This window comes from Heteronotia binoei, unplaced genomic scaffold, assembly GCF_032191835.1.
Source record: "Heteronotia binoei isolate CCM8104 ecotype False Entrance Well unplaced genomic scaffold, APGP_CSIRO_Hbin_v1 ptg001387l, whole genome shotgun sequence".
NCBI classification, from domain to species: Eukaryota; Metazoa; Chordata; class Lepidosauria; order Squamata; family Gekkonidae; genus Heteronotia; species Heteronotia binoei.
Genome location: NW_026800255.1, coordinates 1 through 18,624, shown reverse-complemented (window position 1 = coordinate 18,624; position 18,624 = coordinate 1). Strand labels below are relative to the sequence as shown.

General features: G+C 51.4%; 1 protein-coding gene across 1 annotated transcript; it reads right to left on the bottom strand.

The window, feature by feature from the left end:
* Positions 1–10,914: 10,914 nt before the first annotated feature.
* Positions 10,915–11,862, bottom strand: LOC132591049 (olfactory receptor 52Z1P-like). Its single transcript, XM_060263928.1, has one exon. The coding sequence runs from the start codon at positions 11,860–11,862 to the stop codon at positions 10,915–10,917; it is 948 nt and encodes a 315-aa protein (XP_060119911.1).
* Positions 11,863–18,624: the final 6,762 nt, after the last annotated feature.

Sequence of the window (18,624 nt, the reverse complement as noted above, 5' to 3'; positions counted from 1 at the left end):
ATTTCATTCACCCCCCTCCCCAATATTAGCTTTTGCTCCTGACCTGGAAGACCCCTTCTCCCCACTGATGGCCCCCTGCTGGAGGGGAACCTCCCCAGGAGAAACACGACCTGCTTTTTGACACTGGAAGGGACAGAGCTGGGGCTGGCAGGAAGGGATGTGTCATGGAGGCATTTAGGCAGTTAACATTCTGTACAGCTTTTAAAATCATTAACTAAATAACTGCTTGGTTGCCTCAGGCAGTTCTTGACATGTCCCGGAACTATGTCCAGGCCACAAACTCTGCCCTCCCTCCTTCCCCTCCTTCCATGACTCAAAGATATGCAGAAGGAAGCGGGAGGGGCATCGGACTAGGGTTGCCAACCTCCAGGTGGGGCCTGGCGATCTCCTGGAATTGCAACTGGTTTCCAGACTACAGAGGTTATGAAGGTGACGATATATTGGATTTATATCATTGGGGAAGGATGGTGGCTCAGTGGCAGAGCCTCTGCTTGGTAAGCAGAAGGTCCCAGATTCGATCCCCGACATCAACTAAAAAAGGTCCAGGCAAGTAGGGGTGAAAAACCTCAGCCGGAGACCCTGGAGAGCAGCTGCCAGTTTGAGTAGACAAGACTGACTTTGATGGACCAAGGGGGGTCTGATTCAGTAGAAGGCAGCTTCAGATGTAGGTGAGGGATAGTGGCTCAGTGGCACAGCCTCTGCTTGGTAAGCAGAAGGTCCCAGGTTCAATCCCCAGCATCTCCAACTAAAAAGGGTCCAGGCAAGTAGGCGTGAAAAACGTCAGCCTGAGACCCTGGAGAGCCGCTGCCAGTCTGAGGAGACAAGACTGACTTTGATGGACCCAAGGGGGTGTGATTCTGTAGAAGGCAGCTTCATATGTAGGGGAGGGATGGTGGCTCAGTGGCAGAGCATCTGCTTGGTAAGCAGAAGGTCCCAGGTTCAATCCCCGGCATCTCCAACTAAAAAGGGTCCAGGCAAGTAGGCGTGAAAAACCTCAGCTTGGACCCTGGAGAAAGAGCCGCTTGCCAGTCTGAGTAGACGACGGACTTTGAAGGACCAAGGGTCTGATTCTGTAGAAGGCAGCTTCATATGTTCATATCCAGCCCTATATTCTAAATCTCAGGGTCTCAGAGCAGCTCACAATCTCCTTTACCTACCCCCCCCCCCACAAAAAAAAACAGACACCCTGTGAGGTGGGTGGGGCTGAGAGAGCTCTGACAGCAGCTGCCCTTTCAAGCAACAACAACAACACATTTTATTTATATCCCGCCCTCCCCGCTGGAGCAGGCTCAGGGCGGCTTACAACAAAATTCATTTAGCTATACATTGAGTTAAAATGAATTAGGTTATAATTAGCATTATAAACCAGCAGGTAATTAAAAACTATTAAAATTCTAAAAACAATAAGTTAGTGTTAGTAAGTTGATACGTTGGCGCTATTCAGATGATGAATTTACTTAGCAGTTTACTCAGTGAAAGCCGTTCGAAAGAGAACGGTCTTGCAGGCCCTGCGGAACTGTTCAAAGTCCCGCAGGGCCCGCATTTCTTATGGAAGCTGATTCCACAGCTGTGGAGCCATAACAGAGAAAGCCCGAGTACGGGTACTCTGGAGTTTTGCTTCTTTTGGCCCGGGAATAGTCAGCAGGTTCTTCCCTGCTGACTTCAGTGCTCTCTGGGGTTCATACGGGGAGAAACGGTCCCTAAGGTAGGCAGGTCCTCGGCCATATAGGGCTTTAAAGGTAATGACCAGCACTTTGTAACGAATCCGGTATATAACTGGCAGCTCTGCGAGAGCTGTGACTGACCTAAGGCCATTCCAGCAGCTGCAAGTGGAGGAGTGGGGAATCAAACCCGGTTCTCCCAGATAAGAGTTTGTGAACTGAACCACGACTCCAAACTGAAGAAAACAACTGCTTTGGAGGGGGGGGGGCTTTGTGGCTGAGCTCCCCCCCACACACCATTTAGAAGCTATTCTGGCCCCACCCCCTGCCTTGGAACTGAAAGGAACATCAATGTTTTTGGAGCTGCCCAAGAGGCTTCACTGATGGTCATTAAATCAGTTGAAGCCATTCATGTGACTGAGTCTGCTTGGCTTCTGAGATCCCGCAAGAGCAGCCCCCTCCCCTCCCCTCCCCCGGGGCCACCCACGGCCAGGGCTGCCTGTTTTCGAGCTGTGCAAAAGCCCAGAATTGGGGAGATTTTGTAATCCAGACATTAGTGACAGATTATATTATTTGTTTAATAATAATAATAATAATATTTTATTTTTATATCCCGCCCTCCCCGCTAGGCGGGCTCAGGGCGGCTAACAGACACGGGAGTCTCATGATTCACATTAAACAATAATAGACATGGGAGTCCCGTGATTCATAAAACATAACAATTTAAACATTAATTACAATAAATTATTTAAAATACATAAAAACGTATAGACATATAAGATATAAAAATAGGTGCTAAAATGATGTATTTAAGATGGCTAAGTGTCTATTCATTCATTAATCAGGTTCTGTCTTAGTTACCACATGGTGACTCAAATGCTAACTGAAAAAGAAATGTTTTGCAAGCCCTGCGGAATTGGTTCAGGTCCCGCAGGGCTCGCACCATCTCTGGGAGATCATTCCACCAGCGAGGGGCTATCACCGAGAAGGCCTGCTCCCTAGTGGCCTTCAACCTAACTTCTCTTGGCCCAGGGATTGTTAATAAGTTCTGAGAACCAGACCTCAGTGCTCTCCGGGGTACATATGGGGAGAGGCGGTCCTTTAGGTAGGCAGGTCCTCGGCCATATAGGGCTTTAAAGGTAATAACCAGCACCTTATAGCGAACACGGTAGACAACCGGCAGCCAGTGCAGATTGCGCAGCCCAGGCCGTGCAGGCTCCCACCGTGGTAGTCCCTCCAGCAGCCTGGCCGCCGCGTTCTGGACTACCTGGAGTCTCCGTGTTCGGTACAAGGGCAGCCCCATGTAGAGGGCATTGCAGTAGTCTAACCTCGAAGTGACCGTTGCGTGGATCACAGTTGCCAGGTCGGCGCGTTCCAGGAAGGGGGCCAACTGCCTCGCCCTCTTGAGATAGAAGAAGGCGGATCTAGCAGTGGCAGCTACTTGGGCCTCCATTGATAGGGAGGACTCCAGTAGCACCCCCAGGCTCTTGACTTTGCGCACCGGTACCAGTGGCACCCCGTCAAAGGCCGGTAAAGTAGTCTCCCTTCCCGGTCCGCCACGGCCCACGCAAAGGACCTCAGTCTTCGCCGGATTCAACTTCAGCCCGCTCAGCCTGAGCCAGTCAGCCACGGCTTGTAGTGCCCGGTCCAAATTTGCTGGGACATCACCAGCCCGGCCGTCCATCAATAGATAGAGCTGGGTGTCATCTGCATATTGATGGCAACCCAGCCCATACCTCCGTGCAATCTGGGCAAGGGGGCGCATAAAGATGTTAAACAGCATCGGGGAGAGGACTGCCCCCTGAGGCACTCCGCAATGGAGTGGATGCCTCTGAGACAGTTCCCCCCCGATTGCCACCCTTTGTCCCCGACCCTCAAGAAAGGAGGAGAGCCACTGTAAGGCTAGCCCCCGAATTCCTGCGTCGGCGAGGCGGCGGGTCAGCAGCCGGTGGTCAACCATATCGAACGCCGCCGATAGGTCTAACAACAGCAATACTGCCGAACCGCCTCGATCCAGTTGCCGTCGGAGGTCATCCATGAGGGCGACCAGGACTGTTTCTGTCCCATGACCCGGGCGAAAGCCGGACTGGCATGGGTCTAGGACGGAAGCGTCCTCCAGAAATTCCTGTAACTGCACCGCCACGGCCCTCTCGATAATTTTGCCTAAAAAGGGCAAGTTTGGGACCGGCCGGTAATGTGCCAATTCGGCCGGGTCTGATGACGGTTTTTTCAGGAGAGGGCGGACCAGTGCCTCTTTCAGAGGTGTTGGAAAAACACCTTCTGAAAGGGATCGATTTATAATATCCCGTATAGGATATCTTAGTTCCTCCTGGCAGGCCTTAATTAGCCAGGAGGGGCAAGGGTCCAGATCGCAAGTCGTGGAACGTGCAGTGGCAAGAATTCTGTCGACTTCCTCCAAGCTGAGCGGGTCGAAGCAATCCAGAGTTGAATCAGAAGACACGCATTGGGCTTCGAGTCCACTTACTGCCTCCAAATTGGCGGGGCAGTCCTGGCGGAGCGATTGGACCTTATCCGCAAAGAATTTCGCGAAGGCCTCGCAGCCAATTTCCAATTCCTTAGCTTTAGAATTGCCCTGAGGCAATGTAGTCAGATTCCGAATTATTCTAAATAATTGGGCTGGGCGCGAATTTGCGGATGCAATCCTAGCCGCAAAGTATGTTTTCTTTGCGGCCTTGATTGCCATCTCATAGGACTTCATAAACTTCCTATAAGATGTTCTAGTCGCCTCGTCACGAGTGCGTCGCCATTGCCTCTCTAGCCGTCTAAGGCCTTGTTTCAGCTGGCGTAATTCCGGGGTATACCACGGAGCCAGCTTAATCCGAGGTCGCAGAGGGCGCCGAGGTGCGATCTCCTCGATGGCCCTAGAGAGCCGGCTATTCCAGGTCTCAATCAGGCCATCAAGGGAGCCGCCAGAGGGCCAGGAGTCCCGCAGAGCCATCTGGAACCGTTCCGGGTCCATTTGACTCCGCGGGCGAGCCATAATCGGCTCCTCGCCTAAACAGGTTCGGGGGGGCATATTCACACGGGCCTTGAGGGCGAAGTGATCCGACCATGGCACAACATGAAAGACTGTTGGCTTGTCAGATTGGGAGCTGTTGAACAAAGCAGGAGTCAAGTGGCACCTTTAAGACCAACCAATTTTTATTTAGAAATTTTTATTTAGAAATTGGGAGCTAGTCTTAACACTTCTTGCAGGACCTTATAGAAACCTTGCTGCTAGATGGAAACGTCCAGATTCTCCAATCCCAGGAGGCCGGTTGGGTTTCGTTTGCTTATCAAAGTAATGTATTCCCCCTGGTTCAGACTAATCAGATCTGATCATCTGAGATCCCATGCCTGGTTAATATCTCCAGATTTAACATCAGAACATCCTTCACAGCTCTCCGCTTTCAGACTATGCAAACAACTCTGTTAACTGGTCGATATTCCCACATCCCAACAGAACAATGTTTTTGCATTTGTGGTTCATCTATGATAGAGGACCTCTCCCATTCTATTGTATCCTGTCCACCCTACAATACCCCCAGAATTAAATTTCTGTCTGGAGTACTAACCTCCTTAAAAGCACGTTCAGAAAGCATTATATTATAGCATTGGAAAAAGACCAGAAAAGGGCAACTAGAACGATTAAAGGGTTGGAACACTTTCCCTATGAAGAAAGGTTGAAACGCTTGGGGCTCTTTAGCTTGGAGAAACGTCGACTGCGGGGTGACATGAGAGAGGTTTACAAGATAATGCATGGGATGGAGAAAGTAGAGAAAGAAGTACTTTTCTCCCTTTCTCACAATACAAGAACTCGTGGGCATTCAATGCAATTGCTGAGCAGTTGAGCAAGAACGGATAAAAGGAAGTCCTTCACCCAAAGGGCGATTAACATGTGGAATTCACTGCCACAGGAGGTGGTGGCGGCTACAAGCATAGACAGCTTCAAGAGGGGATTGGATAAAAATATGGAGCAGAGGTCCATCAGTGGCTGTTAGCCGCAGCATATTATTGGAACTGTCTGGGGCAGTGATGCTCTGTATTCTTGGTGCTTGGGGGGGCAAAGTGGAAGGGTTTCTAGCCTCACTTGTGAACCTCCTGATGGCACTTGGGGGTTTTTTGGCCACTGTGTGACACAGAGTGTTGGACTGGAGGGGCCACTGGCCTGATCCAACAGGGCTTCTCTTATGTTCTTATGTGACACAGAGTGTTGGACTGGAGGGGCCACTGGCCTGATCCAACAGGGCTTCTCTTATGTTCTTATGTGGCACAGAGTGTTGGACTGGAGGGGCCATTGGCCTGATCCAACAGGGCTTCTCTTCTGTTCTTGAAAGATTATATTTCTGTTATCTGACAATGATGCTCTCGTGTCCTATGGAGTCTCTTTGTTTGCCTTTGCAGCTAAGAAGATAAGAGCCAGAGTAATATCAAATGCTGTAACTTCTTGAGGTTGGCCTTTCCGGGGAACTCTTAAGTCGTTAATTGGAAACTTTGTTGTTTGGGTTCTGTTTTGTTTTGTAAGGGCCAATGGCTATACACAATAAATCTTTTGACTAAGTAACTTATTGCCAGATAACATTAGGATGCTATTTCAAATAAGCTTAGGGAATGCTGGGGGGCTATGCTGATAATGCTCTGAAATGATAAGGCTATAGAGGAAATGTCCCCTTAGGTTTTCTAAAGGATATTCTGAGAAATCTCTGTGGCACTTAGATTTTGAGGGATTACAGAATCAATGTTGCTATAAATCATTGCACATTTATGAGATCCTTTTGTTTCTGATGATGGGAGCAGGTCAATAATATTTTGGTATCTAAAATAAGTAAATATCAGTGGTCACTTAGTAGAAAAAGAGGTGCCGGAGCTCATTAGAAAAACTCATTTGCATAATTTATTTGCATCTGCCACACACCCCGACATCACCAGAAGGTGTACTAAATTATATCAGCTCAGCATCTACCTTCAGATGCTTCTTGAATTATAACTGTCATAATTTTTATTTATATTGGATTTATATCCCACCCTGCACTCCGAAGAGTGTCAGAGCAGCTCACAATCTCCTTTCCCTTCCTCCCCCACAACAGACACCCTGTGAGGTGGGTGGGCTGAGAGAGCTCTCCCAGAAGTTGCCCTTTCAAGGACAACCTCTGCCAGAGTTATGGCTGACCCAAGGCCATTCCAGCAGCTGCAAGTGGAGGAGTGGGGAATCAAACCTGGTTCTCCCAGATAAGAGAGCTCTGGCTGACCCAAGGCCATTCCAGCAGCTGCAAGTGGAGGAGTGGGGAATCAAACCTGGTTCTCCCAGATAAGAGAGCTCTGGCTGACCCAAGGCCATTCCAGCAGCTGCCAGTGGAGGAGTGGGGAATCAAACCTGGTTCTCCAAGATAAGAGAGCTATAGCTGACCAAGGCCATTCCAGCAGCTGCAAGTGGAGGAGCAGGGAATCAAACCCGGTTCTCCCAGATAAGAGAGCTCTGGCTGACCCAAGGCCATTCCAGCAGCTGCCAGTGGAGGAGTGGGGAATCATACCCAGTTCTCCCAGATAAGAGAGCTTTGGCTGACCCAAGGCCATTCCAGCAGCTGCCAGTGGAGGAGTGGGGAATCAAACCTGGTTCTCCAAGATAAGAGAGCTATAGCTGACCAAGGCCATTCTAGCAGGTGCAAGTGGAGGAGTGGGGAATCAAACCCAGTTCTCCCAGATAAGAGAGCTCTGGCTGACCCAAGGCCCTTCCAGCAGCTGCAAGTGGAGGAGTGGGGAATCAAACCCGGTTCTCCCAGATAAGAGAGCTCTGGCTGACCCAAGGCCATTCCAGCAGGTGCAAGTGGAGGAGTGGGGAATCAAACCCGGTTCTCCCAGATAAGAGAGCTCTGGCTGACCCAAGGCCATTCCAGCAGCTGCAAGTGGAGGAGGGGGGAATCAAACCCAGTTCTCCCAGATAAGAATCCGCACACTTAACCACTACACTAAACGGGCTCTCCCAATAATAAAACCTTCCTCCCATCATACTTTTTAAATTTCTTCCTCCTTTGTGGTCACAGGGGCAGAATGAAGATTTCCATCTGTCTGCTTTATATGATTTGGTTATTTTACCATTTCTTTTTTGGGGGGAGTGGGGGTTATAAATAAATCTTATCTTATCCTATTGGAAAGTTTGTCAAATCTTAGAGTTCAGCAAAATTCTCACAGGGGGGATTAAACAATGGAGCCCAGAGCAAATATTTGGGCGGAGGGAGGGGGGTTTAAGAAAGAAAGAGCACAGTAAAATTGAGAGGTTCTGGAGTTCTGCCCCTGTGAGCTCCTGTCCAAAAGGAGGCCTGGAAAAGATACACAACCTGGAGAAGCTGAAGGAGGGCTGCTACCCACTCCGAACCTGTCTCTTCTGGGGGGCGGGGGGGGGGAGTGTTCTGCATGAGAGCTCCCTCCCAGAACTGCATGGAAGTGCCTGCTGCAACTTCCATGGAAGAGGGGGGACCGGTCCCTCAAGAGCTGGAAGCCCAAGCTGGGAGACCCACACCCACACGCGGGCAAGAGAAGAGCAGCAGGAAGCTCCATCTCTACATACCCCAGGGGGTGCTCCAAAAAAGAGAAAAGAAAAGTAAACAAAAGCCAATGGTGATAGAGCCAGGTGGGTTGTGGTGGTCTGGAGCAGGTGTGGCCAAACTGTGGCTCCTTCAGAGAGTCAGTTTGGTGTCATGGTTAAGTGTGCGGACTCTTATCTGGGAGAACCGGGTTTGATTCCCCACTCCTCCACTTGCAGATGCTGGAATGGCCTTGGGTCAGCCAGAGCTCTCTTATCTGGGAGAACCGGGTTTGATTCCCCACTCCTCCACTTGCAGATGCTGGAATGGCCTTGGGTCAGCCAGAGCTCTCTTATCTGGGAGAACCGGGTTTGATTCCCCACTCCTCCACTTGCAGCTGCTGAGATGGCCTTGGATCAGCCATAGCTCTCGCAGAGTTGTCCTTGAAAGGGCAGCTTCTGGGAGAGCTCGCTCAGCCTCACCCACCTCACAGGGTGTCTGTTGTGGGGGGAGGAAGATAAAGGAGATTGTAGGCCGCTCTGAGCCTCTGTCCTTGAAAGGGCAGCTCTCACAGCAGTCCCACCCACCTCACAGGGTGTCTGTTGTGAGGGAGGGAGATAAAGGAGATTGTGAGCCACTCTGAGACTCTTCGGAGTGGAGGGCGGGATATAAATCCAATATCTTCATCTTCTTCTTCACACATTTTGTGTGGCTCTCGAAGCCCTCAGTGCTTCATTGGCTGACTTGGGAAATGCATTAAAAGTTAACGTTGCTTTCTTGCCATCTCTCCCTCCCTCCCCTTCCCCCATCTATTGTTCTCCCTCCATCCCTCCCTCCCTCCCCTCCTGTCTTGTGGCTCTTAAACACCTGACATTTGTACCAAATGCCTCTGACGGTGAGCAAGCTTGTCCCCCCCCCCCCCGCACAGGTGGAGCCCCATCTCGTCGGATCTGGCAGCTCCGCAGCCGGGCTGGTCCTTGGACGGGAGATCTCCCGAGGAGCCTCTGAAGACAGAGGGAGGGAGGCGGGGGCAACAGGGCGATGCTTCTCCGAGTCAGACCCCAACTGGGTCAGGAAACCTCACCCACCCCAAAGGCCGTCTTTGGAGCAGGTGTTTGCCCCTCCCCGCACACCACAGCCCTCCCCGCACTAGGGCAGGAGAGAGAGAGAGAGAGAAAGAGAGAGGACGGCTCCCCACTTCCCCCCCACACCCGGGTTCTCCAGCCCCTTCCCCCTTCCGCAGTGCAGGGCAGCCCTTGGAGAGGGCCAGCCGGGAGAGTGGCAACGGGGAGCGCTCTCCGGTGGCCGCCCCGTCGACTTTGCTGTTCCAGAGAGAGGACTTCCCGCCGGACTCGGTGGGGAGGGAGAGGGAGGGAGGGGGCCCCCAAATCCGACCCCAAGACCCTCCGACGCCTCCTTTTCTCTGGCTGACTCACCCAGCTGGTGCTGAAGCGGGAGAGGAGGAGGAGAGGGCGGCGAGCGCGGAGCTCCAGCCGCGGCCCCGACGGTGGGGGCAGAACGCAAGCGCTGGAGGGAGGCGCCGCCCCTCCCGCTCTCAGGCCGGCTGGCTGGGAAAGGGAGGGGAGGGGAAGGCAGGGCGCCTCCGGGGCAGCCTTGGCCTGGCGGGACACGTTAAAGATTAACTGGAGCGTCTCCCGCCCCGCATTCCGGGAGATTCCTGGCAACCGAACCAAGCCGCCCTGGCGCTTGGGCCTGGGAGGGCTGCCTGGAACGGGAGGGGACGGGAGGCTGCCCTGGAAGAAGCCCCGGGACCCCAGGCAGCGCGAGGCCGCCTCTCCTGACCTGCCCTGCCCTGCGGTGCCTGGACCCCTGCCTGTCGCCTCAGATCTGGCAGCTCAGCGGCAGAGCTGGCCTTGGAGGCTAGGCCTGAGGGAGGGGACTGGGGGGGAGACCCCCAGGGAAGGCCAGAGGTGGGGAAGCGCAACAGCTTAGTGCCTGGATGGGAGGGAGGCCCCCAAAGAATCCTACAATCCTAGAGTTGGAAGGGACCTCCTGGTCATCTAGTCCAACCCCCTGCACAATGCACCAACACCAACACCTCCCCCTAAATTCACGGGATCCTCATTGCTGTCAGATGGCCATCCAGCCTCTGTTGAAAAACCTCCAAGGAAGGAGAGCCCACCACTTCCCAAGGAGGAAGCCTGCTCCACTGAGGAACCGCTCTAACGGTCAGGAAGTTCTTCCTCATGTTGAGCCGGAAACTCTTTTGATTTAATTTCAACCCATTGGTTCTCTTTCTACCTTCTGGGACCACAGAAAACAATTCCACACCCTCCTCTCTATGACAGCCCGTCAAGGACTTGAAGATGGTGATCCCATCACCTCCCAGACGCCTCCTCTCCAGGATAAACATGCCCAACTCCTTCAACCTTTCCTCATAGGACGTGGTCTCCAGACCCCTCACCATCTTCGTCACCCTCCTCTGGACCCCTTCCAGCTTGTCTAGATCCTTCTTAAAATGAGGTGCCCAAAGCTGAACACAATACTCCAGGTGAGGTCTTACCAGAGCAGAGTAAAGCGATACCATCACTTCACGTGATCTGGACACTAGACTTCTGTTGGTAGAGCCCAAAATTGCATTTGCCTTTTTAGCCACCGCATCGCACTGTTGACTCATGTTCAGCGTATGATCCACTAAGACCCCTTGCTCTGGAAGAGTTGTAATGGGGCTACTCTGCAGTAAATTGGACTGCAGGCTCAGCCCACCGGTGTTATTTCCTAGCCGGCAGAAACACTAACGCCACCCGATCCCGAAGCTGCCTGTTTTTCACCCCATAGACAATGGGGTTTAGCATGGGGGGCACGATGGCAAAGAGGTTAGCCAGCAGGATGTGGACCGGGCGGGGGATGCTGTTCACAGCAAATCTGTAGACAAAGATTGAGAAAAAGGCCGGGACATAAAACATCAAAATGACACACAGGTGAGAGCCACAGGTGCCCAGTGCTTTGGCCCGAGCGTCGTTGGACGGGAGCCGGAAGACGGTGCGCAGGATCAGTACATAGGAGATGGCAATGAAAATGGTATCTACTCCAGTGGTTAAGAGAATCAGTGTTAGGCCAAACCAGATGTTGAGCGTAATGTCTGCGCAGGCCAGCCGGACGATTCCAATGTGCTCGCAAAACGTGTGGGAGATGACATTGGGACCACAGAAAGGCAACCTCAGCAGGAGGAAGGTGACAGGAGCCATCAGAAAGAAAGCTCGGACTGCGGCCGCCACGCCAATCTTCACTATCCACGAGTGGGTCAGCAGAGTGCTGTACTGCAGCGGGTTGCAGATGGCAACGTACCGGTCGTATGCCATAGCTAGCAAGATGGCCGACTCGGCTACGAAAAGGAAGTGGATGATGAACATCTGAGTGACGCAGGCCTCGAAGGCAATCTCCTTGTCACTGAACCAGAAGATGCTGAGGGTTTTGGGCATGGTGGTGGTGGAGAGCACAAGGTCGGAAGAGGCCAACATGGCCAGGAAGAAGAACATGGGCTGGTGGAGGCTGCGCTCCTTGATGACGATGAAGAGAAGGAGACCGTTGCCCAGGAGGGCGAGGATGAACATGGAGCAGAAGGGGATGGACAGCCAGGCGTGAGCATCTTCCATGCCCTGAACACCAAGCAGGATACACTTGACTATTTTGAAGCGCGTGTGATTGGCAGTCGCCATGTGGGCAAAGGATCCTCTCCAGAGCTTCCTCTGTAGAAACAGCAAGGGAAAAGAAGAAGGAGGAGAAGAAGGAGAAGGAGGAGGAGAAGAAGAAATTGGATTTATATCCTGCCTTGTACTCTGGAACCTCAGAGCAGCTCACAATCTCCTTTATCTTCCCTCCGCACCACAGACATCCTGTGAGGTAGGTGGGGCTGAGAGGGCTCTCACAGCAGCTATCCTTTCAAGGACGACTCCCACTAGAACTCTGGCCGACCCAAGACCATTCCAGCAGCTGCAAGTGGAGGAGTGGGGGATCAAACCCGGTTCTCCCAGATAAGAGTTTGTGCACTTCAGCACTGCACCAGCAGGCTGTTCCTCAGGAGGGCGAGGGTGAACATGGAGCAGAAGGGGATGGACAGCCAGGCGTGAGCATCTTCCATGCCTTGAACACCAACCAGGATACACTTGACTATTTTGAAGGGTGTGTGATTGCCAGCCGCCATGGTGGGCAAAGGATCCTCTCCAGAGTTTCCCCTGTGGAGACAGCAAGGAAAAAGAAGAAGAAAGAGAAGAAGCAGAAGAAGCAGAAGAAATAGAAGAAGAAGAACGAGAAGGAGGAGAAGAAGAAGAAGAAGAAGAAATTGGATTTATATCCTGCCTTGTACTCTGAATCTCAGAGTCTCAGAGCAGCTCACAATCTCCTTTTCCTTCCCTCCCCACCACAGACATCCTGTGAGGTAGGTGGGGCCAAGAGAGCTCTCACAGCAGCTACCCTTTCAAGGACGACTCCCACGAGAGCTCTGGCTGACCCAAGGCCATTCCAGCAAGTGCAGGTGGAGGAGTGGGGGATCAAACCCGCTTCTCCCACAGAAGAGAGCTATGGCTGACCCAAGGCCATTCCAGCAGCTGCAAGTGGAGGAGTGGGGAATCAAACCCGGTTCTCCCAGATAAGAGAGCTCTAGCTGACCCAAGGCCATTCCAGCAGCTGCAAGTGGAGGAGTGGGGAATCCAACCCGGTTCTCCCAGATAAGAGAGCTCTGGCTGACCCAAGGCCATTCCAGCAGCTGCAAGTGGAGGAGTGGGGAATCCAACCCGGTTCTCCCAGATAAGAGAGCTCTGGCTGACCCAAGGCCATTCCAGCAGCTGCCAGTGGAGGAGTGGGGAATCAAACCCTGTTCTCCCAAATAAGAGTCTGTGCACTTAACCACTACACCAAACTGGCTCTCTCTGAAAGAAGGCATCATGAGCAAAATGTGGGTTGAACCAGCCCTTCAGCTCTGCCTGCTGCATTAGTGTTCCTGCATAACTCTGGGAACTTTAACTGGGGTGGGGGGAGGGGTGTAGATGAAGGTTTATAGAATTAATTCCCCCTTCATAAAGGTTCACCCACAACATGGTTGTTGCATCAAATATCTGTTCATCTCTCTACAGAAATTGCAACCAAATGGAGACAGAAGATGGTCACAGACATATTTGGGCCCTGAGGCAGAAGAATACTACAAGTCAAACTATTTTAATTTTAAACTGCATGGTATGATGCTTCATGAGAGGTTAGGGAGTGGAATGAATTTAAAACAATGCTAAGGATTATTAGGACATTCTTATTTAGTATTTATAGAGTGGTCTAGTTATCTATTTATAGTTTGGGTGTTTTGTTATTTTTATATTGGATAATATTTTATTTCTTATATGAAAAGGTCCATTGTTAAAAAAGTGACTGAAGAAGAAGAAGATATTGGATTTATATCCTGCCCTTCACTCCGAAGAGTCTCAGAGCAGCTCACAATCTCCTTTACCTTCCTCCCTTACAACAGACACCCTGTGAGGTGGGTGGGGCTGAGGGAGCTCTCCCAGAAGCTGCCCTTTCAAGGACAGAGTCTCAGAGCAACCTACAATCTCCTTTACCTTCCTCCCCCACAACAGACACCCTGTGAGGTGGGTGGGGCTGGAGAGGGCTCTCACAGCAGCTGCCCTTTCAAGGACAACTCCAACCAGAGCTATGGCTGACCCAAGGCCATGCTAGCAGGTGCAAGTGGAGGAGTGGGGAATCAAACCCGGCTCTCCCAGATAAGAGTCCGCACACTTAACCGCTACACCAAACTGGCTCTCTCTCTTCTTCTTTGTCTAAGTCCACATGTTCCCCAGAGGGTACTTTGATCAGGAGCTGAAAATTGGTTATTGATCCCTGAGCTGAGGGAGGCAAGACTTCGGATAGAATAGAATAGAATCCTAGAGTTGGAAGGGACCGCCCGGGTCATCTAGTCCAACCCCCTGCACAATGCAGGAAACTCACGAACACCTCCCCCTAAATTCACAGGATCCTCATTGCTGTCAGATGCCCATCTAGCCTCTGTTTGAACCTCCAAGGAAGGACAGCGCACCACCTCCCAAGGAAGCCTGTTCCACTGAGGAATCACTCTAACGGTCAGGAAGTTCTTCCTAATGTTGAGCCGGAAACTCGTTTGATTTAATTTCAAACCACTGGTTCTGGTCCTACCTTCTGGGGCCACAGAAAACAATTCCACACCATCTTCTATATGGCAGCCCTTAAGAGCATAAGAGAAGCCATGTTGTGTCAGTCCAATGGCCCATCCAGTCCAACACTCTGTGTCACACAGTGGTCAAATATATATATATATACACACACACACACTGTGGCTAATAGCCACTGATGGACCTCTGCTCCATATTTTTATCCAATCCCCTCTTGAAGCTGGCTATGCTTGTAGCTGCCACCACCTCCTGTGGCAGTGAGTTCCACATGTTAATCACCCTTTGGGTGAAGAAGGACTTTCTTTTATCTGTTTTAACCTGTCTGCTCAGCAATTTCACTGAATGCCCACGAGTTCTTGTATTGTGAGAAAGGGAGAAAAGGACTTCTTTCTCTACTTTCTCCATCCCCTGCATAATCTTGTAAACTTCTCTCATGTCACCCCGCAGGCGACGTTTCTCCAAGCTAAAGAGCCCCAAGCGTTTTGACCTTTCTTCCTAGGGAAAGTGTTTCAGCCCTTTAATCATTCTAGTTGCCCTTTTCTGCACTTTTTCCAATGCTATAATATCCGTTTTGAGGTGCGGTGACAGAATTGTACACAGTGAGTTATCTACCACAACCCAAGATCTCTCTCTTGGTCTGTCTCTGCCAGTTCACACCCCATCAACTTGTATTTGCCACTGGGATTTTTGGCCCCAATGTGCATCACTTTGCACACTTGGCCACATTGAACCTCATCTGCCACGTGGACCTCATCTGCCATACCTTCAAGTCCTTCGGGCACAGAAACAACTCTACCCATCCCCATCCTCTATGACAGCCCTTCAAGTACTTGAAGATGGTGATCCTATCACCTCTCAGCCGCCTCCTCTCCAGGCTAAACATCCCAGCTCCTTCAACCTTTCCTCATAGGACTTGTCTCCAGACCCCTCATCCTCTCTAGGACAGCCCTTCAAGGACCTGAAGATGGTGATCCTATCACCTCTCAGCTGCCTCCTCTCCAGGCTAAACATGCCCAGCTCCTTCAACCTTTCCTCATAGGACTTGGTCTCCAGACCCCCCCCACCATCTTCATTGCCCTCCTCTGTACCCATTCCAGCTTGTCTACATCCTTCTTAATATGTGGTGCCCAAAACTGAACACAAGACTCCAGGGGAGGTCTTACCAGAGCAGAGTAAATCGACGCCATCACATCACGTGATCTGGACACTAGACTTCTGTGGATACAGCCCAAATTGCATTTGCCTTTTTAGCCACCGCATCACACTGTTGACTCATGTTCGGCGTATGATCCACTAAGACCCCGAGATCCTTTTCGCACAGACTACTCCTAAGACAAGTCTTTCCCATCCTATAACTATGCATGGGATTTTCTTCCTTCGATTGCAGAACTTTACATTTATCCCCATTAAAATTCATTTTAGGTTTTCGCCCAGTTTAGCCCAGCATCAGAACTCTTTCCCACATCAGCCCTAGAATGGCAAGGCACTTGACAGCAAGACATCTCTCTCTCAGCACCCCTGACTGGCGGAATCAACTCCCAGAAGACGCCAGAGCCTTGCAAGACCTTATTCAGTCCCGCTAAAATATGGAGCAGAGGCCCATCAGTGGTTGTTAGCCACAGCGTATTGTTGGAACTGTCTGGTGCAGTGATGCTCTGTATTCTTGGTGCTGGGAAAGGGGGGGGCAAAGTGGAAGGGCTTCTAGACCCACTTGTGAACCTCCTCATAGCACTTGAGGGGTTTTTTTGTGGCCACTGCGTGACACAGATTGTTGGACTAGATGGGCCATTGGCCTGATCCAACATGGCTTCTCTTATGTTCTTAAGCCCTCCCACTGTGCCCCCCAAGCACCAAGAAGACAGAGCATCACTGCCCAAGACATAAGAACAGAAGAGAAGCCATGCTGGATCAGGCCAATGGCCCATCCAATCCAACACTCTGTGTCACACATAAGAACACTTGGGTTTGGGGTTTGTTTTTTCTTTTTTGGCCACTGTGTGACACAGAGTGTTGGACTGGATGGACATTGGCCTGATCCAACATGAACATATGAAGTTGTCTTATACTGAATCAGACCCCCTCAGTCCATCAAAGTCAGTCTTGTCTACTCAGACTGGCAGCGGCTCTCCAGAGTCTCAAGCTGAGTTTTTCATGCCTACTTGCCTGGACCCTTTTTAGTTGGAGATGCCGGGGATTGAACCTGGGACCTTCTGCTTACCAAGCAGAGGCTCTACCACACTCTCCCTCCTCTCTCTCTCTCTCTCTCTCTCTCTCTCTCTCTCTCTCTCTCTCTCTCTCTCTCTCTCTCCATCTACATCTGAAGCTGCCTTCTACTGAATCAGACCCCCCTCGGTCCATCAAAGTCAGTCTTGTCTATTCAGACTGGCAGCGGCTCTCCAGGGTCTCAGGCTGAGATTTTTCACACCTGCTTGCCTGACCCTTTTTAGTTGAGATGCCGGGGATTGAACCTGGGACCTTCTGCTTACCAAGCAGAGGCTCTGCCACTGAGCCACCGTCCCTCCCCAACATTGTTTCTCTTATGTTCTTATAGTTAATGTAGCCTAATGTTTCTCTATTGATGTTGCTTTTATTATTAAGAATTGTGAGCCACCTTGAGCCTGCTTTGGCAGGGGGGGTGGGATGTAAATCAAATAAATGGTAAACTATGTAAGTATAACAGTGATATGAAGAATAAAGCATAAGAGTTAGACAGTGAAGAAGAAGACTGCAGATTTATACCCTGCCCTTCTCTCTGAACCAGAGACTCAGAGCAGCTCACAGTCCCCTTTATCTCCTTTGTTCACAACAGACACCCTGTGAGGTGGGTGGGGCTGAGAGAGCTCTGACAGAAGCTGCCCTTTCAAGGACAACCTCTATGAGAGCTATGGCTGACCCAAGGCCATTCCAGCAGCTGAAAGTGAAGGAGTGGGGTATCAAACCAGGTTCTCCCAAATAAGAAGAAAGAGAAGAAGATATTGGATTTATATCTTACCCTCCACTTCAAATCTCAGAGCGTCTCACAATCTCCTTCATCTTCCTCCTCCACAACAGACACCCTGTGAGGTGGGTGGGGCTGAGAGGGCTCTCACAGTAGCTGCCCTTTCAAGGACAACCTCTGCCAGAGCTCTGGCTGAACCCAAGGCCATTCCAGCAGCTGCAAGTGGAGGAGTGGGGAATCCAACCCGGTTCTCCCAGATAAGAGAGCTCTGGCTGATGCAAGGCCATTCCAGCAGCTGCAAGTGGAGGAGTGGGGAATCAAACCCGTTCTCCCAGATAAGAGAGCTATGGCTGACGCAAGGCCATTCCAGCAGGTGCAAGTGGAGAATCAAGCCCAGTTCTCCCAGATAAGAGAGCTCTGGCTGACCCAAGGCCATTCCAGCAGCTGCAAGTGGAGGAGTGGGGAATCAAACCCGGTTCTCCCAGATAAAGAGAGCTCTGGCTGACCCAAGGCCATTCCAGCAGGTGCAAGTGGAGGAGTGGGGAATCAAACCCGGTTCTCCCAGATAAGAGAGCTCTGGCTGAGCCAAGGCCATTCCAGCAGCTGAAAGTGAAGGAGTGGGGTATCAAACCAGGTTCTCCCAAATAAGAAGAAAGAGAAGAAGATATTGGATTTATATCTTACCCTCCACTTCAAATCTCAGAGCGTCTCACAATTCCCTTCATCTTCCTCCTCCACAACAGACACCCTGTGAGGTGGGTGGGGCTGAGAGGGCTCTCACAGTAGCTGCCTTTCAAGGACAACCTCTGCCAGAGCTCTGGCTGACCCAAGGCCATTCCAGCAGCTGCAAGTGGAGGAGTGGGGAATCCAACCCGGTTCTCCCAGATAAGAGAGCTCTGGCTGACGCAAGCCATTCCAGCAGCTGCAAGTGGAGGAGTGGGGAATCAAACCCGGTTCTCCCAGATAAGAGAGCTATGGCTGACGCAAGGCCATTCCAGCAGGTGCAAGTGGAGAATCAAGCCCAGTTCTCCCAGATAAGAGAGCTCTGGCTGACCCAAGGCCATTCCAGCAGCTGCAAGTGGAGGAGTGGGGAATCAAACCTGTTCTCCCAGATAAAGAGAGCTCTGGCTGACCCAAGGCCATTCCAGCAGGTGCAAGTGGAGGGAGGGGAATCAAACCCGGTTCTCCCAGTTAAGAGAGCTCTGGCTGACCAAGGCCATTCCAGCAGCTGCGAGTGGAGGAGGGGAGAATCCAACCCGGATCTCCCAGATTAAAGAGCTCTGGCTGACCAAGGCATTCCAGCAGCTGCAAACCTGGAGCGAGCTGGGGAATCAACCTGGATCTACCAG

Excerpts from the sequence above, each read along its gene's own strand:
- LOC132591049 (XM_060263928.1), bottom strand. The coding sequence starts at position 11,862 with ATGGCGACTGCCAATCACACGCGCTTCAAAATAGTCAAGTGTATCCTG.